Here is a 26,248-nt window from a genome sequence, read left to right on the forward strand (position 1 = left end):
TGAAACTAAAGATTATTCTAAAAAATACGGGATGTTAACCTGACTTTCTTAAATACATTTCGTTGATCATTAATGGACAATTAATTAACTGGACGGAAAAAAAAAATGAATGGAAAAGGAACAAAAACTGGCAAAGAAAGAAAGGACCACAGAAATGTTTTCCAACAGAAAATTAAAAGAATATATAACAAAACAAAACAAAACAAAACAAAAATTAAAAAAAACACAGCAGAAAATGAAAGAAAAAAAAAATCAAGGAAAAAGAAAGTATAAAAATGCATAAAAAGGAGAGAACGAAGAAAAAAAAAAAGAAAATGAGATGAATGGAGAATATTGGTATCAGAATTTATAGTTAAGTCTTCAATGGTCTGAGAGGAGACATCAAGTGAAAAAGGCATTCTAAAGCTTACATGAATTTGTTTTGATCCAAGGAAGCATAAAAAGAATAAGATAATGGTTTTTACACGGACATTTGACAAATGATTGGAGATCAATTCAAAGAGAAAGGCAAGCAATCAAATGCCATTCATACCTGTGGCTTCATCATCATTGTATTCTTTGCCATTGTTGCTACAGCGGGCATTCTTCATCTGATACCTAAACAGAGAAAAATAGGGTGGCCCCACTGAAATTACACACAATTCAGCAGAAGATTGTCTTGTCTTTTATATATATATATATAATATAAAATATAAAAGTTTAATTATATTTTATTAATAAATGAATAAATAAAATGGGTTTAATTTTTCTATAATATATTTGGCTGTCGGTTTCTATCAAGTGAGAGCATAATGTATTATCATGCAGGAGTAGTCTCCCTTACATCGCAAAGCTTTCCTGCTAATCTCACTTTCTCGTTTTGAAGTGAAACACGTTCGCTATGATGGAAAAATGTCTTGTAATTATTAAAGGAAAATACACCCCCCACCCCGGAATTATTTCAGACCAATCCCAAGATGTATTTAAAACTAAATAGAAAATATAATTTTTGTTTTTCGCCATTCCATCAGAATAGTAAATATTCTATATACATTTTTTCTGAACTTATATAAGTGTTGTTATTACTGATATCCTTTGTAATGGAATGAAAACCTACCTCAGCTGTTATTGTAATGAAATCTAGGATTATGAATTAACAGAGAGAAGACTTTTCCAGATATTTTCCCAGATATTAAAAGCTGAAGTCATCACTGTTTTTTTCATAGCAATTCACGGATCTTTCTGGTTTGAACGGCAGCTTTTAACATAATTTCTAGGTAACTAAAAAATTTTAAACTTCGTATACTAGTAGAAAGTGTTTATAAAACATTTTTTTTTTTCTTGGCTTTATTGAAAAAATTCCATGGTTTGTAAGATATTTGATGTTTTCTTTCTTCAATTTCTGCAATTTCAACCAATCAGTGACGTCTATTTAGTTAAAAAGCATTCTGTGCCATATGAATATGTCCCTCGTTTAAGAAACAGATTAGGTTTACTTACATTTGTGAAGAAAAAAAAGATACCCTTCCCCCCACCCCTAACCTTAACCCTAACTAACTCTAACCCTAAAAGAGATTGAAATGCAATAGATCAATACTAGGGTCATAATTATGGGTGACAATTTCATATGACACCGCTAGAAAAAACTGCCGTTCAAACTGAAAAGATCCCAATTCACTTTTGGAAAAAAAAAAATCCCAGCTTTGTCACAGAGTAGATAATTTTTTAAAATAAATCAAACGCCTGTATAATTTCAAATTATTTGACAAAAGCTGTAAGTAGACTGAGATTATGATCATAAAAAAACAGAAACCTATATCGCTTCCATTCAATGCTGTGACTATTACCAAACTCTCCACAAACCTTGTGTTTGCCTAACGATGTACCATGTACCTAGAAATCTTTAATATTTTGAATTATGTTATTAATGTGGGAGCAACATACTGATCCCAGAACCTGACCAATAGTTTACTTTACTGAATTCAGATTTAGATCACAAAGGGATGTAACTAAAATACAATATAGCCGTTATATTATGCCTTTAGCATAAATTAAAGAAAAAAAATTAACATATTGGTGCAGGAGTGGCTGTGTGGTAAGTAGCTTGTTTACCAACCACATGGTTCCGGGTTCAGTCCCACTGCGTGGCACCTTGGGCAAGTGCCTTCTACTATAGCCTTGGGCCGACCAAAGCCTTATGAGTGGATTTGGTAGACGGAAACTGAAAGAAGCCCGTTGTATATATATATAATATATATATGTGTGTGTGTGTGTGTGTTTGTGTGTCTGTGTTTGTCCCCCCAACATCACTTGACAACCGATGCTGGTGTGTTTATGTCCCCGTTACTTAGCGGTTCGGCAAAAGAGACCGACAGAATAAGTACTGGGCTTACAAAAGAATAAGTCGCGGGGTCGAGTTGCTCGATTAAAGGCGGTGCTCCAGCATGGCCGCAGTCACATGACTGAAACAAGTAAAAGAGTATATTGATGTTAAGGTCTGGGATGTCTAGTTTTAAGTTTTCTAAACTAATACGTATATCACTATTTGTAATTTATCAGATTTATTAAAAAAATACAATGGTCAGATTCCCAATTCATTAGCAGTTAACCTCTATTTAGTTCATGACAAACAGAAATACAATAATTTGTCATCTTCAGATGTAGAAGTAATAATTGTTTGGGTTTTTTTTTTTATCATTTATACATTTCATTTTATTGACTTTTTTGTAGACGTAAGAATTTTTTTAATGGTTATTGATAAGACCCACTTTATTAGGGAAATAAAACTTTAGGCATTATTTGTCAAAAAAAAAAAAGTCTTCCATATATTAATAATAATAATAATAATAATAATAATAATAATAACAATAATAATAGTAATAATAATAATAATAATATTAATGATTATAATTTATATAAAAATCAATTTTTATATCACAGCATTTCTGTAGATTGAAATTTAAAAAAAACTGAAATGTAAACCGTAATAAATAATTTTAAATAATAAATAATTTAAATGAAAGAAAACAGCAATGACAGTTTCAGATAATGTTTTTGTTATCTGGAACATATTCTGATCAAGAATAAAACAAAAAAAAAAGAAAAACAGAAAAAAAAAACAAAGGAAAAAAAGAACAAAAACAAACAAACAGCAGTGTGAAGAAAGAGATGCATGATGATGTCTTGGCAAGCGAGATGGAGACTTCAATTCAGTTTTATGATATATATTGGCAGTGTGTATTTTGAGTGAAGGAACAACTTTCTAGAGAGTGGACTGGTCTTAGATAAATCAATTGGGATTAATGAAGATGAGAATCAATTATGATAAACACGGAGAAAGAGATTGTCTTATCAATTTAGCTTACCTAAACTTGTTGCACTAACTTTTTGTGAGGCTAGGTTCATTTACATTCTCGTAAAAACAAAAACAGTTTTAGAGAAACTTTGAATAAAAATATCATGAAATAACAAAAAAAGCCATTTTTTAGTTTGTTGTTTCATACACTTATACACACACACACACACATACATACACATACGCGCGTACACATACCAAAGGTCACAATTTTTAGTCCTGACAAATAAACTCAAGTTTATAATCAACTGGTCCTTATCACAAACAAATTATAATTAGCAATTAAGAAGTGGTGGACTTTAGTTCATGTTGAATTTTGTGGAATACTGACGAGATGTAAGGAGTATTTTTTTACTTTTTCTTTTCTTTTTAAGTCACTAATCTGAGTGTGCAAATTGCTACGTTCGTTAGTTAATTAACATTAGTATTTCAATAAAAGCAGTAAATATTAGTACCTCATAGCTGATAGTTAGTATCTTAAAGCATCATATGTTACAACCACGTTATGTGGCTAAAAACAATAGCAACAACAACAATATCATCAACAACAACAACAGCAACAACAATAAAACAATACAACAAAAACCTCTAGAGAGATGAAAAACATATTTCACAACACCATAACTTTTTTTTTTCTTTCTTTTTTTCACATAATTGATTATCAAAAACAATGCTATTGAAACTAAATCCACCCCACCTCTTAAAAGAAATAAACATCAGGGTATGTAATTTTTTTCAAAATAGCTTATTTTGGAATAGTTCGAATGGGATTTTCCACTTGGAAACATATGTAAGTTGGAACAAGAAAATTAACCAGTAAATTTGCACAAGTTTCTGCTGTAAAGGGACTGAACAAGTAAGAATTCAGTATGTGCCAACAACATACCGTTCAAAGCGGCGCTGTTTTTTGATTATTTCATTCTGCTCAGCCATTAGATGAAGCTGTCGAGATGTAATTAGATCGCGAGTTCCTTGTAGCTTCTGCAGTGAAACAGCATCACCAGCATCTTTGGCAGCTACGAGCTGAGATTTTATTTCATCTTGTTTCTGCTTCAAGCTAACCATTTCATTGTTTATTGCTGTCATTCGTTCCTGAAAGTGAGGAGTGAGGAAAAATGATGTTGTCATACATCGGTCGTTATACACAGTTATGATAAATGCAATAGAGAAAGCAGCATTCATTTATGCAGACAATGGTTAAGCTGCTAAAGACAAAAGAACAGATTCGCCTCACTGCAATAATAAAAACAACAACTTGTTTACATAGGTGGAGCCAGGAATTCTTCTACGGTGGGTCCTTGGTTCAAACTCGCTTTTAAGGTCCGTCCACATTAAGGCTTCATTATGAAATAGTTTAAAATTTCTTTCAACCAAGTCAATTAAGTTTTCTCTTCTTTATGGCAACATTTTAAAAGTAGGACTTAAGAACCACACATACATACGCATACACAAACATGTGTGTTTATGTATGTGCATATATATCTATGTGTGCTCATGGGAGCAGCTACAACCACACATATACATGAGTATATCATTTTACAGTATTTTCTTTTCTTGTATATCATTATGGGAAATAACAAATTCAATTCAAATAACAATTAGTGTTTTGTTTCTGACTGTTTCAGGAAGTGTTTTTTTTTTTTTTTTCTGAAATTGTTCATCTCAAAAATTTATCGCAACTTGGCTAGATAAAAGAAAGCAGCAGAAGAACATTTAAAAATCCAAGATAATTAATTAGACTGCCAAGAAAATTAAAGAAGCAAAAAGCAAATATTAATGCAATAATATGTATAACACCTGAGCCGTACCAATATATTTTGATAGACTTCAACCTTGTCGGAAGCACAAGCAGTTAGACAGAATGCTAACATACATTAGTAAGAAATCAAAAGAATCAAATGCTACAATGCAGAGAATCGATGCTAGTAGGTGTTTAGTTCTGGACAACCGAGATACGCCTCAGTCTGCAACACAATCCGAGCAGTTATGTCCACTGTGAGTAAAAACACAAACAGTTAGTTTTATAAGAAACCTATGCCTGTTAACCATTCGAGAAGAATAGCAGGATACAATACACCTAAAGTTGGTCAAAAGGAAAATAATAATTATACTGTGTAACATGATTTTTGTCCTTGGGCAGTAACTGTTATTTCCTATTTGCTTACCCATAGAAAGTATTTTAAAAAATGGCTAATATTTCTTTCAAACTTTGCTTTTTTTTACATTTGTTCAAACCCCCAAAAGAATCCTTCTCAACACATGGCTCGTGATCAGAGATGCACGTATTATCAGCCACTAAGAGATACACTCAAATGGTTAAGGTCAAGCGACTGACAAGCAAATCTGTTGAATCTCTCTCTCTATATATATAAAGCTGAAGTTGTCTGTGTATGGCAGGTTTGGTAGCGTTCAACTAACACTATCTCCTCCGAGACCCTGCGGTGCAAGTTGACCAAAATTGAAAGTATGATAGAAGAAGGCTTGCTCTTCCTTCCGTAGAAGAAAAAATTTAAATCGGACCATGTTAACACCAAAAATTATTTACATCAAAAAGGTGCTTTTGAGCAGAATATTTGCTATAACGATATTTCTGCTTCAGCAACTCAGCTCTGAATCTATCTGAAATGTAATGGAAAATAGTTCAGTTTCAAATCATTGATGTCCAGGTCAGAAAAGCAAAGTTTGAAAGGAATAGTAGTCATTTCCTTTGATTTCTAGATAGAAGCAAATAGGAAATAACACTTACTGGCCAAAGACAAAAGAAAACAAAAAAAAAAAAAATACAGAAATTTTGTTACACAGTGTTATTTAATTATTTTATTGTTTATGGTGAGTATAAATCATGACTGATTGTATTGTTCATCCATAAAAGTTTATTCTTTCAGCATTGATAGTTTATTAAGAAACACCATTATTGCAATGTTTAAAGCGAACATTTACTTACCACTAATGCATATAAGAGTAACTATCGGAAGGTTTTATAGCATTATTCACTATTCTGATGGATCGTTAACTGAATAAAAAAATATAACTAGTCATAATAAATCTTACTGTTAATTTCCCACCTTGTTGCTAGAGTAGGTTTGTTACCAAACATGATCCAGTTTCAAATCTGAACTTGAAATCACTAACATTCTTAGGAACGACATTAATGTTCCAATTTTCCTGTTTAATTTCCCCCATTTTAGAAATTATATGAAGAATATGTCTTTAGAAACACACAAGTTTAAAGGAAAACAATTATCCCAAGTCTGTCATTTCAAAACACTACAGCAGACAACATTTACACACCATCAATGAATGCTCAAAACTATTCTTATATATTTACAAATAAATCTACTTTCCTTTTTACTCTACAAACTTTTATCTCTGGATAAATTGCAACGAGTTAATAAAATTACATTTCACAAATTCTGCAAATGCTTATTCATATATATATATGTATATATATACTTACTAACTGCAACAATTCTCAGCTACGAATTGAGGATATTTACTAAAGAAATACATATTAGTATTGTCAGAGAACATTATTTGATTTTTATCTAAAATGCTTCCCATTTAGCAAATTTGTTAGTATTTCCATTCCTCTTACAGGAAATTTCCATAGACAGTTAATCAAAATCACATGGCATTATTCATATAAGTGAAACCAAACCATAGTAACTTGGCTTTGCATTACATTTTTTTTAGTTTAAAAATTTAACTTTAATCAGATAAAAAATAGCAGAGTTCTTGTTACTGAATGGACCAAATGTTTTGCGGTTCATTTCCGCAAATATAAATCTATTTTGGGATTTAGTGTTCGATGAATTTGTAAGTGATGGATGTATCTGGTCACTGAGTAAGATGATGCCCTCCTCAGCACAGAATAAGACCTAAAAATATTTCGTGGATACAAAATCAAATTTATGCATAATCTCAATGAATGATAGAAAGGCAAAAGAAGATGGAACAGATATGAAGATGATGATGATAATAATAATAGTGGTGGTGATGGAGGTGGAGGTGATATTGTGTAAACATCAATTAAAGTCCAGTTAATAAACATGAAGATACAGAACACATTAAGTACTTTCCTTTCAAACATGAAACAGACTATATTTAATAATATAGGGAGGGCAACAGAGAAATACTTAAGGTCTGTTTATCAGGGACATCCAAATGATGTGTGTGTGTGCTAATAAAATGACAATTATAATGGTTAACTGTCATAGGTTAACATTGACACAAGCTTAAATAATTCAATCGCATAATTTTGAGAATGATTATTTCCAAAAGAATATAAAACATGCAGTCTAATAGAATGTCCTAAATGTGTCTAAAACATCCTAAAATGCAGCGTTTGCTTTATGGGGAAGGGCTGAGTTAGCTATTTTGGTATTAAATTTGGATCTTTTCGGTTTGAACGGCAGTTTTTAACATAATTTCTAGGTAACTAAACAATTTTAAACTTCGTATACTGGTAGAATGTGTTTATAAAACATCTTTTTCTCTTGGCTTTATTGAGAAAATTCTATAGTTTGTAAGATATTTGTTGTTTTTTTTTCTTCGATTTCTGCAATTTCAACCAATCACTGACGTCCATTGAGGTAAAAAACATTGTGCCGTATGAATATGTCCCTCGTTTAAGAAACAGATTGGGTTTATTTACATTTGTGAAGAAAAAAAGATACCCTTCTCTCCACCCCTAACCCTAACCCTAAAACAGATTGAAATGCAATAGATCGATACTAGGGTCATAATTATGGGTGACAATTTCATATGACACCGCTAGAAAAAACTGCTGTTCAAACCGTAAAGATCCTTAAATTCTTATTCTAACGATGCCTATGAATTAATTCCAAAAAGATTCACAATAAAGTTAATGTATGGACCATAAACATAACAAAAGGTTCGTAGTTTAATATTATGATGGAACCTTTGTAAGTACTTTATTACTGAAAGTTCTGTATCAAAGGACCAAACAGGAATTAAACTAAAAAGTAAACCTGTAACTTAATTACCGAGAACCGTGCCTAGAAAATGTAAAGGGTATAATTGTACAACAGAACTCACAAGTAATGAAGTCATAAATGTGGAATATATTGAAAAATAAAAGAAGATTAAAAAAATGTTTTGTTTCATATATTCATTCCTGTGATAAGATTTATCATATATCATCATCATCATCATCATCATCGTTTAACGTCCGCTTTCCATGCTGGCATGGGTTGGACGGTTCAACTGGACGGTTCCTGGGAAGCCAGGAGGCTGCACCAGGCCCCAATCTGATCTGGCGATGTTTCTACAGCTGGATGCCCTTCCTAATGCCAACCACTCCGTGAGTGTAGTGGGTGCTTTTTACATGCCGGACGAGGCTGGCAAACGGCCACAATTGGATGGTGCTTTTTACGTGCCACTGGCACGGAGGCCAGTCAGGGCTGCGCTGGCAACGGCGATGTTCAGATGGTTCTCTTACATGCCACCGGCACTGGTATCACAGCTAATTTATTATATATTATTATGTGCAGAGCATACTATGGCTTGTTATAATATAATGTATACTATAGTATGTTATAATGTTGGTGTATGTTATGATATATAAAAGTATATTTATAGTTGATTATAATGTAATAACTGTTAAGGAATATCACAATGTTGCAGGGAATGTATACAGTATATTAATATGTATGGCATACTATATTAACATATACTAGTGGGGAGAGGCACAGCTGAACAAATTGCTAGCTTGTCATTAATGCACCACTAAAAAGATCTGTGGTTCATACCCTGTCAGCATGCTACAGCACAAATCTACCATCAGTGGTAGCATAGTAAAATTGTTGAATGTTCTATTAGTTTATAGTTCTGAGTTCAATATCTCCTATGGCTTTATTTAGGAAAGGAATGAATTTTGCCAATCTGACTTAGCCTTAAATACACTATTTAAGCAGGAGTGGCTCTGTGGTAAGTAGCTTGCTAACCAACCACATGGTTCCGGGTTCAGTCCCACTGCGTGGCATCTTGGGCAAGTGTCTTCTGCTATAGCCCCGGGCTGACCAATGCCTTGTGAGTGGATTTGGTAGACAGAAACTGAAAGAAGCCTGTCGTATATATGTATATATGTATATATGTATATATGTATATATATGTATATATAAGTGTGTGTGTGTGTTTGTGTGTCTGTGTTTGTCCCCCTAGCATTGCTTCACAACCGATGCTGGTGTGTTTACGTCCCCGTCACTTAGCGGTTCGGCAAAAGAGACCGATAGAATAAGTACTGGGCTTACAAAGAATAAGTCCCGGGGTCGATTTGCTCGACTAAAGGCGGTGCTCCAGCATGGCCGCAGTCAAATGACTGAAACAAGTAAAAGAGAGTAAAGAGAGAGTATTATTAAATACAAGTGTTGAGGAATACTTCTCTGATGATTAGGGACATTGCTACACCATTAAAGCTTTGATCAAGTTTATAGAAAACTTCTTTTCATGGTTCTTTATTTCACATTCAATATATTACAGTAATTAAAGCTAAATTATCAAAGTTACCAAGTTCTAAACTGCTATCGGAATTGATTTTTTTTCTCTCGTTTGAATCAAATAGTATTTTTAATGAGTGACAAGGGAAAAATTTATGTTAAATTTGGTCAATTAAATTTTTCTCAACTTACCACAAACATACTCTCATTTCTGTCAAGCTAAAATCTTTTTTTTATTTTAATCACCAGCCAATTATAGTCTACTTTACTGGTTTTAATGAGTCTAAATGAAATCCTCTCTTTCTTTCTTTTTTTCCTTTTTCTCTCTCTCCCTCTCTCACTCTCTCTCTCTCTATATATATATATATAATATATATATATAATATATGTAATATATATAATATATATATAATATATATATATATATATATAGATAGATAGATAGATAGATAGAGTATATATTAAATATATATCTATTTAATATACAATCAATATAAGTAGTTATATGATGTTATGGCAGATTCAAAACATTCTAGTCTTTATAACTGAAGAAATATCTGATGCAGGGTGAAGTAAAAATATTAATTATTGAAGTTGTATATAAAGCAATCTCACTTTTACACACACACACACACTCTCTCTCTCTCTCTCTTATTTCGTTTCTTGATTCTTCCTCCTGAATAGAATACTTCATTATAAAAGAAGACGAAACTTAAAAGCAGAACTTAAAAGGAAAAACTTAGTTCTGCTTCCATTCTAAACTACTCCCAGACCATTCCGCTAAACAATACATTATTTGTTTGAGCAAAAACAATGGCTATGTTGAAGAACTACAATAAATGTCTCTGGTAAATGCAAAATAGGTGTCAGAACAAGAAAGTTGTGATGTTTGTGGTATTTCAGGAGAAATGGGTGCAGAAACTGAAGCAATTCTAAAAGAGAATTAAAGCCAAGTAATGTCCTTCTGTTTGATGAGAATTTACTGGTGCCATACTAATTAGGGTTGGTAATGTCTTGATATGTACAAGTGGCAGGGCGTTATAAAGAATTTCTAATGAGATTTGTGATATTTAGATTTTGAAGAATTATTCATAATTATTCAAATGGAAATTGAGTTGCTTTAATAGAATGAATGTAGATCAGAGGGAATTTTGGAACAAGTGATGCTGCTGCTACTACTACTACTACTACTGCTGCTGTTACTACCACTACTACTACTACTACTACTACTACTACTACCATCACCACCACTACAGCTGTTGCCGCTACTACTACTACTACTACTACTACTGCTGCATTTATGTGCAAAGTAAAACTGGTTGTTGTTTAGACCCAGGCCAGCACTAATTGAGTAGACCCATGATCAAAAGCTACAATCACCTTAACTTTTTTATTTTATATCTAGGACTTATTTATTGTCTTTCCCTTTTTTTTAACCCTTTTGCATTCAAACTGGCCACATCTGGCCAACATATTTAGCCTTTTTCAGGTGATTTAATGTTGAGGTGGTCATGTGAAGGTGAAGATTGAAATTTGGTTTAGGTGAAAACGGGAAAAAATTTTCCTAGAAATTATGGAAGATTTTTAACTTCTTTTTCTTTTATTCCAAAACCATTCTAAACAATGTTTTAACTGACTAATAAGATATTGGCTTAATGGAATTATTCTAAACTATTTTAGGACTGTATGGTAAAAAGTCTCACTGGGTGGCAGCTTGGGTAAGTGCCTGCTATTATACCCTCTGGTAGATCAAAGCCTTGTGTGTGGATTTGGTAGATGGAAACTGAAAGAAGCCAGTTGTGTAAAGATATATATATATATATATATATATATTGTGTGTGTGTGTGTATATATATACACACACATACATATATGCATTCACACACACATACACATGTGTGTGTGCTTGTTTGTCCCCTACCACCGCTTGACAACTGGTGTTGGTATGTTTACATCCCTTTAACTTAGCAGTTTAGCGAAAGAGAAAGAATAAGGACCAGACTTAAAAATAAAAGTCCTGGGGTTGATTCATACAACTAAAAATTCCTCAAGGCAGTGCCCCAGCATGGCCTCAGTCTAATGACTAAAACAAGTTAAAAATAGAGAACTCCCACCCCAATTTGTAACAAAACTAGGGTTGCCACTTTGTTCCTCCATATTGGAGTTTCATTTTTTAAAACCAAGTTGAGAATAATCACAAGTTCACATCATTCTCATTAGCGCAATAACTGCAGAAGGAAGGGTACAAAATATTAATGATGATGAAGCCTATTATTTGTAAGGATTACCAGAAACTGAAGTAAATAAGGATGAGTCCTCAAGGTTAAAACACTAGTGATACCAACATACTAATATAACCAAACACCTCTCATGGACAGTCATAGATTTGTGCTAATATTTAGAGCAAACATTATATCAACCCAGCTATATCTATTTGCAAAACACTAGTCCCTCTACTGTTTTTGCTCAAGTTATAGGTGTGCATGTAACATTGCAGTTCTTGTAGTTTTACTTTCACTTTCATCATTGCCAGAATGGACCCGAAAATGAAGGGGATTATGGTTTGCAAAGCTTTACACACAATTTCAGTTTGAAGTAAAATGGTAAAGCTTATTATACTGTTTACTTGGGTACATATGACACGGTTTTATAAGACCAATATTTCTGGTTGATCTGCTCCAAAATACAGGTGATATACTTCTTCATAACTTTAACATATTTCAAAATCATAGTTGAAATTTGACTGATTAACCAAATATATATATGTATTTATATATATATGTATATATGTATATATATATATTGAAAAAAAAAAAAACATTCACAAACCTCTCGCTGAAGTTTTTCTAGTTCAGCATTGACAAATTTTGAATTTGTTTCAAACTGTCGAGTCAAAGCTGGATCAAACTTAGATCGCTTTATAGATAAACCATCAGATGATGCTCTGAAAATGAAGAGAAGTCATTTTGAACATGCAGTTAACAATTTCAAAGGTTGAATTAAAAAAGGTGAATGTAAACTCAGGTAAAAAAACTTGCACCCAGCAATGATGCAGACGTAATAAGACAAAAAGAAAAGGTATGACTAGAGCAGTGGTTCTCAACTGGGGTCCATCTGACCCTTGGGGATGTCCACATAAGATTTTGTTGTCAAAAATTTATGTGCACTAAATTGATTATACTTCTGAAATACACAAAATATTTTACCAATTATTTTTTATACAATTCCTAGCAATATTTGATTATGAAAATATAACGGGATATTTTTAAAACATCAAATACTTATTAGGGTCCTGTAAAATAAAATAGGAATCAAAGGGGTACATCTGTAAAAAAAAATTGGTTGAGAACCACTGGACTAGAGCTACTGTTAGAAAAACATTCATCCGTGGTATTAATTGTGAGAATAATAAAGAACATTGTCATACTACCACTCTGCAAATGAGCAATTACTGGCACAGCGTTAATGAACTAGCAATGTTACAAACAATCTCACACTGTGTAATAATACACACAGACAAACATCTTGAGTGTTAATGCTTTTGATACATGGAATGTAGATTTGAACTGTATGGGGACTTAAGCAAGGCATTGAGTCACGCAGTCAGTGTAGTGACAAACATATTGTTATTTATAGGTCAGCCATAAAAGCATTGATCTTTACAATTTGCCTACGTTTGATCGATGGAGTGAAACATAATTGTTTAATTTGATGGATTAATGACAATTGTTCCTAAATTAGTTGCAAGGAGTGAAATTTGGAGGAGTTAGTAGGTTGAATCAACTCTAAAGTGTAGCTGATACTTTAATCTCACTGATTCCAGGATCATCCACTGGGAATTGTGTGGAAAGAATAGAGAAGTGATATGAACACCGGTCTCCCACTTGGGTCAGAACAACTTAAGTCCCTTGGGATTTGACAGCAATGAAATCATAATCTAGAAACAAGGAGACCCAATATTTTAGTGAACAAGAGTTCAAGGAAATGTGAAATAACTAATATTGTAATATATGGAAATACTAAAAGGTAATCAGATATGAACAGTTATAGATTGTAAATGTATGGTCAGTGATTATGATACATTTAATACCAAATATCTTAAATAACTGGTTAATTAAAGTGGTCATTAATATAACAGGTGAATATTTAAGTAATATAGAAAGGTAGATATAATTGCAATAGTGATAGAATATCCAAAACTGGTTAATTAAAGTGGTGATTAATATAACAGGTGAATATTTAAGTAATATAGAAAGGTAGATATAATTGCAATAGTGATAGAATATCCAAGTCCTTACATGAGATAAACAGCTAACTAAAATTAGAGAGATAAAAATAACTAGGTGGTGAGTTTTCTAATATATTAGCTAAATAATTAAAATAGGAAAATAGACATAACTCCATGGGTAATAGTATCTCAAGGTGTGGTGTATAATAAACCAGAGAAAATGCTTAACCCTTACTCTGTTAAATGTAATATTTTTTTACTCAAATTATTTTTAATTAATCAAGCATTATCTTATAGCTTTGAGGTTTCAATGATATGATTGTTTATTTTTAAAATGTCACTGTAGGTTAGGTGTGAGGGGCTAGATATGGCCAGTTTGAATATAAAACATAGAATATTTGGGCCAGATATGGCCGGTTTAAACACTAAAGGGTTAAAGAATTAAAATTAGATCTGAGCACCTGTAGGCAATTCTGTGCTGGGGGGGGGGGAAGGAGTTTCCAGGGGTTTCGGTCATTGGCAGATACCCGTGCTGGTGGTATTGAGCATGAAGTACTACGTTTGTTTTCACTCTTGGGTTTACACAGATCTGTGACCTGGTGGTAGTAACCATGTTCTTCACCAGGAAGATGGTGGTGAGGGGGGTCTGCTATTGTTTGGACCTACTGCCTCTGTTACTGCTTTCTCCCCACTTTTCTTTTTCACTACCTTAAAGCGTATAATTAGCCTTTACTACCACATGTGTAGTAACTGTGCAGCCTGATTGACCTCTCGGCACCCACAAATGTGTACAGCTCCAGTACAGCCATGTAAACTCCACACGACATGTTGTTGTGGGTCACTGCCACATTCACTACATGTCTGCACTTTTGAACAAAGATGACAACAGTCAAAGGTCAGTACCCAAGCCAATGCCTCTGGCCATATTCTTAGAATTCCTGAGACTCATGCAGTATCAATCTGTGGCCACACATGTGGAACTCCAGTTCAACTTATCTCCTAGCCGGATTCTTGGTCTTAAACCATTTAGCATTCAAATCAAGCCATATCTGGCCCAGACATTCTACTTGTTCCAAGTTAAAACTGGTCACATCTAGCCTTTTACACCTACCTGACAATGTCATTCCAAAACTAAACAAATCACATCATTGAAATCTCAAAGATAATTCAAAACAATGAGAATAAATATGAGTAACATTTGACAGAGGAATCAGAATGTCACAAAGGTTAAAGAACAAAGTACATGCTACTATATGCCTTGTCCCAGGAAGTGGACCATGCATTGCAGTACTCATGAACTAGGGACTCCTCTAGAGCTTCCTCCATTTCCAACTTTAAGGGGACACGGAAGCCTTCCTCTGTCATTTGTAAAGCTGAGGTGGACCCTATTCCTCCTTACTCTTTCCCGAATAGATTCATTTAGCAAGGCAGAACCATTTTCGTGACATTCCTTGTCCACTCTCCTTATTTCAACTTGTCTGTTTTGACCATATTTACAAAAGATGGAATAGTGATGTTGCTGTTATCACCGTTTTTTTTTTTATATATTCAAATTTTATGTTTCCAGCAATATCACGTGCCTTTCCACTTTACAACTGTAAGCTGTTTGTGTTTCTTTTCTTAACCCTTTCGTTACCAACCTGGCTGAAACCGGCTCTGGGCTCTGAGTACAAATGTCTTGTTTTCATAAGTTTTTAATTAAAATCTTCCACCAAACCTTTGTCACAATTTATGTTCCTAACACTAGCTTAATGATAACTAACTTATTTTACTAAATTCTTTGTTATATTTAAAATAATTGAAAGAAACACAGAGCATCTCAAAATAAATATGGTAACAAAAGGGTTAAAATATATAACAGAGAAACAATCCCTAACCCTTTTGATACCAACCTGGCTGAAACCAGCTCTGGCTCTGAGTACAAATGTCTTGTTTTCCACCAAACCTTAGTCACAATTTATGTTCCTAACACTAGCTGAATGATAACTAAGTTATTTCACTAAATTCTTTGTTATATTTAAAGTAATTGAAAGAAACACAGAGCATCTCAAAATAAATACAGTAATGAAAGGGTTAAACAGTTTTATCATTTTTTTTCCATTCCATTTCAAGTAATTTGAAGAACTGTTTATTCTTTTGTTTCAGACAAAAGGCTGTGGCCATGCAGGAGCATGCTGTTTGTTTATATTCATTGAGATTATTGCTACCACCACTGTGATGGAAACTGCTTCCAGCAGCTTCTCAGTCAGTCACTCCACAACACACACACACACACACACACACACACACACACAAATATTGCAAATGGCCACTTGTGAAAAATAAACAAGGAAAAAGAAAAAAAAAAAAGGGGCAGAGAAAAGTCATTTTCAGTATGAGTGTTATAAGTAATTCTTGGATTTCTTCATATATACAAAGCTAAAATTAATGAAGAAACATTATGTCAAACACTGGCTGAATTTTACAGTGGAACAAACTCAAAGATCCAAGATTTTATATAACTATTGTTGCTGGCAGTCTAACCCATGAACCTTAGAATTTTTAAAGATTGTGTGTGTACAACTATATCAACCACTGTATCCTTTTCATTAAAAACAACAACGAAAAAAAGAAGAAAAGAGAAAAAAAAAACCCCAATAGGGTGTCATTTGCAGGAGATTTAGCTATTATTTTTAGTTGAGTGATTAACCATGTAATGGTTCCCTAATTAGTTCAATTTTGGACAAGTTTAATTCACAACTGAACGAATGTGGAGTGTGAGGATAGAAGAGTTAATAAAGTAACTGACAACCAGCCTAAAACAAAGTGAGTTTGTATTCTTTCAGAAAAAACATTTTGAATAGTATTCATGGCTCAGATTTTTATGTAACTCTCAGCTGGAAGCAGTGGGAGTACTGTAAATTGAATGAAAGTTTCATTGCAATGCTGTACATTTATGAATTAGTGAGTTACAAGACCCCACCCAAGATATAAAGGTGGTCACAAAATATTATTTACATCTACAATAGTGTAATAAAGGATAGGTTTTCTTATTATGGTAAAATTAAATATTGATTTGAATTACAACAGCACTAGAACTAGAGTTAACTTGTTAGCTTCTCTGGTGGACAATAAATAAAATATTTGCCAGTCATATACTTTCATTAATTTCAATAACTAAATTTACATCAATGCATTTCCAAAAGAAGAAGAAAAGAAAAAGAACCATGCACTTAGACAAAAGAAACCATTATTTGCATATATGAATAATTTCCATGTACAGTTTTTTTATTTATTCTGAGATTCTTCAGTGTTAGGGATTCCAACACCAAAGTAATTTGGCCATTCAAATTTAATTAGAAAAGAAATATGTAAAACAAGGGAATCTATTTAGCAGTAAAATATTACATTACATGAAGTCGTTGCTAACAATATACTAAAAGACCTTTTACTTTTATTTATTTAATTTTTAAAGAAAGAATTTATGTTCAAAAGAAATTGGCTTTCAAAATATTCCAAGTGTATACAAAGAACTTTTCTTTGCTAAAATCACCAAAAATTGGTTTCTTAGAACTGTTCAGTAACTCATTTGTTCTCTTATTGTTATTTTCAAACAGAGCCACCGTGAACCAAAACAGGGTTGAAAGCCTCCCCATATTTCTAAAATTGCATTAAGAATGAAATGAAATCTCAGCAGCTATTCATTGCTTTATATTGTTCATCATTTCACTCCCAGGTTAAAAGCACATAGACAATTAAGTAGGTAATAAACAAATTTATTCTTTTAAAGTCTTCAATAATTGCTGTTAATCATTTTCAAACAACCCTACACTGTATCCTGTCAATGAAATGTTTAAACTAACAATGACCAACATATATTCTGCTAGAACTTGTTATAATTCTTTCTCTTTTACCACAAACATCAATTGTTGGATTTGTAAATAATCATACCTGACGAACTAATAAAAATATAATAGCTTTTACAACATGGAATTGTGATATACTGGAAACAGAGACTTTGCAATCAATCCTACAACATCTATTTCAATTCGCATGAATTCTCACCCACTTCTTATTTAAATCTAATCTTATGAGATCGGTAAGTTGTATACTATGAGGAGAGAAACTGCAGAAAAACTACAATTCTATTCACAATTTCTCCTTGGCATTTTAAACTCGAGTTTTGCCTAAGGTATCAACTTTGAATTAAAGGCAAATTCTTTTTCAAACAAATAAGGGAAATTGTTTTAGGTTTTTCCAAAATTTTATATATTCTGAACAATTTCTTCTTATAAATATATTAAAGTTCTTAAAGTAATTTACAAAAGTTAAAATGTGAAATAAATAAATAAATAAATAAATATAGTGCTGACTGAAATCAGTAAATATTGCAGAATAAAACCCATTTTGTTACTTCCTTATAAAATCTATAATAAGCTTTAGAAATATTCTAAACCTGATTACTTTAATACCAGCATCTCAAAAAAAAAAAAAATTTACGGAGTATATAATAAAATAGATGTTAAGAGAAATACCACCATAAAGCATTATTACTCAAAGAATTTTGAGTATGTACAGACTTAGGACAATATGGTATACTTAACTCTTTTGTATCACTTTCTGATTCTATATAACACAACTAAACTTATTGCATATAACGTTAAGATAGGTGTATATGATCAAGTTAACATATATATATATATATATATGTATGTATGTAGACACACATGTGCAGATTATAGCTAGGTGGTTAAGAAGTTTGCTTTGTAACCATGAGGTTGTGGGTTCTCACCCTTTAGTTTTACTTATAAAATTAATTTTTCCCAGATACTAGCTTCATAATGAGAAAGTTATTTTACTAAATTTTTCATTATCTTGAAAATTATTTAAAACAAAAGCATTATATGCCAACAGATATATGGTAACAAAAGGGTTAATTGAAAGAATAGATAAATTAATAAAGAGTAATAAGTAACAGGTAAATGAAAATAATAATAATTTATAACAATTGCAGCGTGGAAGGTGTTTATAAGCCATTTAAGAAACACACAAAACCGTTAGATTCACTTCAACATTTAAATTTGATTTGTCAAAATATTTTTGTCACTTTGAGACCGCGACCTGTTCAGCACAAAGTTTTGGCAGTGAACAGGTCGCAGTCTCAAAGCGATGAAAATATTTTGACAAATCAAATTTAAATGTTGAAGTGAATCTAACGGTTTTGTGTGTTTCTTAAATGGCTTATAAACACCTTCTACGCTGCAATTGTCTTCGTTCCAGCACACGATCTCAGATCAAGTCACTTGCTATGCAAGTACATCTCCAATGATTTATAATTATTTCCAGAAACTGTGGAATATACTGATTTGTCAAGTTGGTAATATTTGAATTCAAGCCTTCATTGAAAGCAACCTTCATTCAATTATATTTTTATGGAAAGCAGGAATAATACAGCAAGTATTCTAACTTTTAAAATATGCAGCCTTTCTGCTTATATTTTATCAAAAAGACACAACAACAACAACATCAACAGACAGTTGTCTTGAGAGAATTCAAAGTGATAGAGTTATTAAGAGAAATCACATTTTGTTCATAATTATGAGATGGACATTTATGTTGGTCACGGCTGGTGTAATAAGATTGTTTCCAAAACAAGATCCAATATGATATTTAATAAAACCTTTTAAAAAGAGGACAAAGAGAGATGGCAAAGAGATGGTCAATGTAATGATTCCTAGAGCACAGAGAACTTCTAAGGAGCAATGTTTAGTTTCAGTCTCATGGAATTCCAAGGGGTACTCCACAGCACCACAGTGTATTTGGGAGATGTAGTTAAGAGCTACATAAAAATTAATAAAACTATAATTTAAAAATAAAATGTAATTAATACAAATGAGAATTCTAACCATACAGTCTTGATAACGTTGTTTCATTTATTTGGTAAAGAAATAATAATGAAATTAATAATTTTCTATGTATATAGACTTAAGTTTTAATTATTTAGGCGAAAATATATAAATACCTTTCAGAAAAGACATTTTGACCTTTATGACGAGAATACACTAAAACATATTTTATATGCTTGAAAAAATTACTACAAGTAAAAAATAAAAACATAAACAAGACAAAACAAAACAAAAACAACAACAAACAAACCAAAAGCTCACAGTTTCAGAACTTGTATTAAACAGATGAGAGTAAATCTCTTCTAGGATAGGATACAGATCTCTTGAGCAATATCTCCCTTGAGCAATATTTCTACGTGATCTGTTACTTATTCTTAGCAGTGAGGTGATAAGAGATGTACGTAGCCCCAGAAAAAACACTTAACAAACTACCTTTAGGATTGAATTCAAAATTAATTAACAGGTGATCCAATATTATATCCATTAGGCCAATCATTTCTACATTAACCCTTTTGTTACCAACCTGGCTGAAACCGGCTCTGGTTTTGAGTACAAATGTCTTGTTTTCATAAGTTTTGAATTAAAATCTCCACCAAACCATAGTCACAATTCATGTTCCTAACACTAGCTGAATGATAACTAAGTTATTTTACTAAATTCTTTGATACATTTAAAGTAATTGAAAGAAATTCACAGCATCTCAAAATAAATACAGTAATGAAAGGGTTAAAGAGGTACCATAACAAAAATATCTTCAAGAAACCCCACAAAGGGGGACTAATGATAACAAGCAATTAGCTCTGGTTTTATGGTTAATGTCTGGCCCCGTGTCGGTGGCACGTAAAAGCACCATCCGTTCGTGTCCGTTGCCAGCATCGCCTGGCCCCGTGCCGGTGACACGTAAAAGCACCATCCGTTCGTGGCCGTTCGCCAGCTCTGTCTGGCACCTGTGCAGGTGGCACGTAAAAAACACCCACTACACTCGCGGAGTGGTTGGCGTTAGGAAGGGCATCCAGCCGTAGAAACACTGCCAGATCTGACTGGGCCTGACGAAGCCTTCCAGCTTCACAGACCCCAGTTGACCCGTCCAACCCATGCTAGCATGGAAAGCGGACGCTAAACGATGATGATGATGATGAATGACAAAGTAAGTATCAGCTTAATTGCTCCATTCAATTAATTTTATACAAATTTGCTTCATAGTAATTGGTGAATAAATTGAAACTGTAGAATCCTATTTATGTTTATGTATTGTAGTCAAGAAGGAAATAAAGAAAATAGAACAGAAAATTCTAAATCTTTTGTCTTTTGTTTGTTTCAGTCATTAGACTGTGGTCATGCTGGAGCACGGCTTGAAACATTTTAGTCAAATAACTTGACCCCAGTGTGTATTTTTTTTTAAGCCTGGTACTTATTCTATCGGTCTCTTCTGCTGAACCACTAAGTTATGGAATGTAAACAAACCAACACCAGTTGCCAAGTGGTGGTGGGTGACAAACACACACACACACAACAGGCTTCTTTGAGTTTTTCTACCAAATCCAGGTTTTGGTCATCCTGAGACTAGAGTAGAAGACACTTGCCCCAAGATGCCATGCAATGGGACTGAACCTGGAATCATGTGGTTGGGAAGCAAACTTCCTACCACTCAACCTGAATGGAAAAAATTATTTTCCTTACACTTTTAGATACAGATAAGAAATATGTCTTGTAAAATTACCAGAAAGAGAACTGTTAGTTAACCCAAACAACCCAGTGAAGAGAAACGAGGAAGAATTAAGTGCTGTATCCAAAGACACAATGAAACATCTGGAAGAGGTTTCAACTTGATTCTTTTATGTCTAACACTAAAACAAAACATGACAAGAAGAGTCAGTTCTCTGCAGTTTCTTGTTCTAGCAGTAGACATGGGATCTAAATTATGACAATTGGTATTATATTATCTGCTATCAATAGACTCAGCTATAAGAGGAAACATCTTTAATATGAGTCTCATAACAAAAATCAGGCTCTGTATCAGTAAAATGTTGATGTTTCTAACTAAAATGGTGTAATATTGTTTACTATAGTTGGAGCATAAGACTTTGGAGGATAACTTTTGCTTTAATTTAATTTAATTTCTGTGACAGAGAAGTTTGCACCAAAATCTAGTTATACAAAAGGGAGAATTTTTTAATGAGAATTGCCAAATTAGATGAACCAGTATATATTTTCTTGAATGGATTGAATGTTTTTAAGTAAGAATTATAAGCTATAAGGGTTGAAAACTGATGTAAATGCTTCTAAAATTGAAATTTGGGAAGCCAGAAAAATGAAGCGGTAAGAATGAAGAAGAGTATAACTTGAAAGAAGAAACGGATAAAGAAATTCTTAAAACAGTCTCAATAAAATATGATAAAGTCAGATTTATAAAACAAACATCTTTATTTACATTTGTTACAGTATTATTGGTATACAATAACCCAAATGAGATTCCATACTCAATACAAAACTTGGGTTGGGAACTTGACAAGAATAAAATGTTTTTTTCACTGTATAAAAGTTTACGAAGAGAATGAAAAATGTTTACATAGACACATTAAGTATTACTGTTCATAGATTTATGTTAATTCTTTTTAAAGCTTCCCTCGCAAATAAAATGTATGATTATACTGTGTAACACGATTTTTGTCCTTCGGTACCAACTGTTATTTCCTATTTGCTTACCCCAAGAAAGTATGAAAAACCGGTTAATATTTCCTTCAAACTTTGCTTTCCTTACATTTATTCAAACCCCAAAGAATCCTTCACAACACATGCCTACGATGCTCTCCACCACTCCTGCTCATGATCAGAGATGCACATATTGTCAGCTACTAAGGGATATGCTCAAGTGGTTAAAGTCATGCAACTGACAAGCAAATCTGTTGAATCTCTCTCTCTATATATATATATGATGCTGAAGTTGTCTGTGTATGGCAAGTTTGGTAGCCTTCAACTAACACTATCTCCTCTGAGACCCTGCGGCGCAAGTTGACCAAAATTGAGATTATGATAGAAGGCTTGCTCTTCCTTCCGTAGAAGAAAAAAATTAAATCGGACCATGTTAACACCAAAAATTATTTACATCAAAAAGGTGCTTTTTTTCTATGAAAATCCCTGTTTTTTTACAATTTTCTGACTGCTGTGTCACCATTTTTCGGTGTATTTCCACAAGAAAAATGTTCACTTAAAGAGAATAACAAGCTACATAATACAAAAGTTTTACTTTTCAAAAATTCCAACTTTAAGGGGTCGAAACAAACCCGAGCAACGCTGGGCAATACTGCTAGTATTTGCTATAGCAATATTTCTGTATCAGCACCTTGGTGCTGAATCTGTCTTAAACTAATGGAAAAATTGGGCAGTTTCAAAACATTGATGTCCAGATCACAAAAGCAAAGTTTGAAGGGAATAGTAGTCACTTTCTTTGATTTCTAGACAGAAGCAAATAGGAAATAACACTCACTGACCAAAGACAAAAAATAAAATTAAAAAATTGTTACACAGTGTTATGAAAAGTATATATAATATATATAAATTATGGAATAATTTATGATATATATCAATTATGGAATGCCATAATTTTAAATCAAAATGCTTATAATCTGTGTAATTTGCAGTCTTTCAATCAGTCCATGGCTGGTGCTGTATTTCATATTGGTGTACAAGCTGTTAAAACACAGTATCTTGCTGGCTGTGATGTTGGTTAGAACAATACCAAAGACCAGCACGGGCCCCACCACTAGTAGTCAAAGAGGCCGCAATGAAAACATGTCGATCCAACGAGAACGGGCAATCAGTTGGCTGGGAAGATTGCTCAGGAAACCCTCCCTCTTAAAATGCCCTGGAATATGCCAGAAAAAGCAAATTTCTAAATCCTGACTGTTAAGTCATGTCATAAGCAACTTCAGCAAAGTCAAACAAATGTAACAAGATATACTAGTTCGATAAGATATCATTAAGGTGGAGGTAAATGAGAGGATGAAACAGTTGACTTTATAATAGACGGTGAAGCCTGTAGGCAAGACCACTTTATTTCACCATCAAAACGATAATTTATTTAGGAACCTAATGTGATAACAGGTTTCTCAATGCTAGTTAATGCAATGGAGCTATGTTAGGTTCAAATGTTATTGAAGGCAATGGATAATGAATGCAGCAGAAGATAGTTACAGTGATTAGTTTACAGAGAAACTTTTAAGACAGCTGAAAGTTTGTGATCACAGAAAGCTACTGATATGGTTAATTTAGTTATATACAAGAACGAACAGAGAACATTGCAGAAGCTAATGTTCCAAACGACATCACATTTAATGGAAAAACTTTGAAGATACCTGATTCACTTGTCATTCGTTATAGTAATGAACGCAACTATAAGGGGTGTTCCTGCAAGAACAACAGTTACCTGCAGTTGTTACCTATTTATAGCAGCAGATTGTCGAGAAGAAAACCAACTGGAGAAGTGTATGAAAGATAAAAGATAACGGTTATCAAGACCAGATCCTAAGTGAAGTTGCATAAAGACAAGCAACATTTATAAAGATGGGTGTATGATAAAGACAGATGTTCCGTTAGCAACTAAAATCTAGCTAGCTGACTTAAACTGTTGATCACACAAATGATTATGTGAAGGAACTACAACATGTAATAATAATATAAGAGAAAATGGAGATACAGCTAGACAGAAAGGAAGGTCATTTTATAAGCATTTACCATATTCAAGTTTTTTTTTTTGTTGGTAATTATATATTTCTTTATTGCCCACAAGGGGCTAAACATAGAGAGGACAAACAAGGACAGACAAACGGATTAAGTCGATTATATCGACCCCAGTGCGGAACTGGTACTTTTATTTATCGACCCAGAAAGGATGAAAGGCAAAGTCAACCTCGGCGGAATTTGAACTCAGGATGTAACGACAGACGAAATACCGCTGAGCATTTCGCCCGGCACGCTAACGATTCTAAGGCCCAGCATGATAGAGAACACAAGAGTTCCTTTGTAAAAATATCTAGTGCCAATCCTCTTTGCTTCCTTACATTTTCAAGATAAACAATTCAGTAGAAGATATATAATGCATATATTTTCTAGAAAAAAAAAGGATAAAGTACATATTTTCAAGAAACAGAATGGAACTTTCTCCTTTCACTCACATTTGACATGAAGCAAATGTAAAGAGTAAAAGTGTAACCCGTGAAGTATGTTGGCTACAACTGGTGGAGTGAATGGGAAACATCCATTTTGTCATTGTTACGTGACAATGACACTCAAGTGTTACAAACACCGGGTAACATGGATTATATATACATCATTATAACTACGGCATAAAAATACTTCAGTTTAATCCCTGCCATTCTACTACATATATGAATATTTCTCAATTTGTTTCTATAACAGTTTCCATTCTCTGTCTTTGCGTTATGACAGAATCAAAAGCCAAATCGAAGAAAAAATATAAAAATGGAACACAAAACTTCTCAATAATATTAACGAAAGTAAGTTAATATCGCAAGTAAGCATATCAATAAATAAAGGGTTAGTGAAAAAGAACAAGAAAATAATAGGGAAATGTTTAATAGTAAGGTTAGAAAAAAAATCTGCAGAGTTGATTTCTATCTGCGACTTTTTTTATTTAAATTTTTGAGGAAAAAAATCCATTTCTAAGTAAACGACTCTAAGACAAACTGAAACCTTTTGAGTGAAAGGAATCCCTACAAGAGTTTTCTCAAATATATCTGCAGCTAAATGATTAACTGTAATCAATCTTTTCTTAATCATCAACACAGACTGGCAGCAGCCAATTAATACTTGGGAAAAAGAAATCTGACAGTTTAAAAAAAAAAATTTTTTTTTAGATGATTTTCACCATTTTTTTATTTTTTATTATTCAACTGATAATTCTTGTAGTCATATAGCAAAATGACCCAAGCTTGTTAAATATTTCTGGCATGATGCACAGACAGAGTTATGTCAAATCTTCCCCTTCATTGTTTTTTTTAGACAATAAAAATTTTCTTATTCATAAAATTTACTGCAATTTCTCTATCTGAAAGCTATGATAAAAGAGAGATGTTTTAAAATGTCAGTTTTATTTCTCATTGTAAAAAAATGCTTATCTTCAACCTATTTTTTTAATATTTGATATCAACTGTCTTCAAACTAGAACAATTATGTTCATCCTAAGATAAATGGCTTCAGGATATTAATTTTTTGAATAAATTAAAACTGAAAACAGTAAGCTTTATTCCAGCACCCACTTTAAGCACTATGCTTATGTATATCACACATTTACTTCTTCACAAACTCTCTCTGCTATTAAATA

The 26,248-nt window shown here is 32.8% G+C and overlaps 1 protein-coding gene across 10 annotated transcripts in view; it reads right to left on the reverse strand.

Moving 5' to 3' along the window:
* Positions 1-26,248, reverse strand: part of LOC115220821 (NGFI-A-binding protein 1) — a 256,324-nt gene that overhangs the window by 15,384 nt on the left and 214,692 nt on the right. For 9 of the 10 annotated variants that reach the window (XM_036510547.1, XM_036510548.1, XM_029790988.2 and 6 more), the window contains 3 exons: positions 12,622-12,736; positions 4,221-4,426; positions 533-597 (listed from right to left, as the gene is read on the reverse strand). In XM_036510547.1, coding sequence (XP_036366440.1) covers positions 533-597; positions 4,221-4,426; positions 12,622-12,736 — 386 coding nt within the window. The remainder of the gene's footprint in view (positions 1-532; positions 598-4,220; positions 4,427-12,621; positions 12,737-26,248) is intronic. The other variant, XM_029790995.2, reaches the window with a different exon arrangement.

The sequence above is a fragment of the Octopus sinensis genome, linkage group LG17 (genome assembly GCF_006345805.1).
Source record: "Octopus sinensis linkage group LG17, ASM634580v1, whole genome shotgun sequence".
NCBI classification, from domain to species: domain Eukaryota; kingdom Metazoa; phylum Mollusca; class Cephalopoda; order Octopoda; family Octopodidae; genus Octopus; species Octopus sinensis.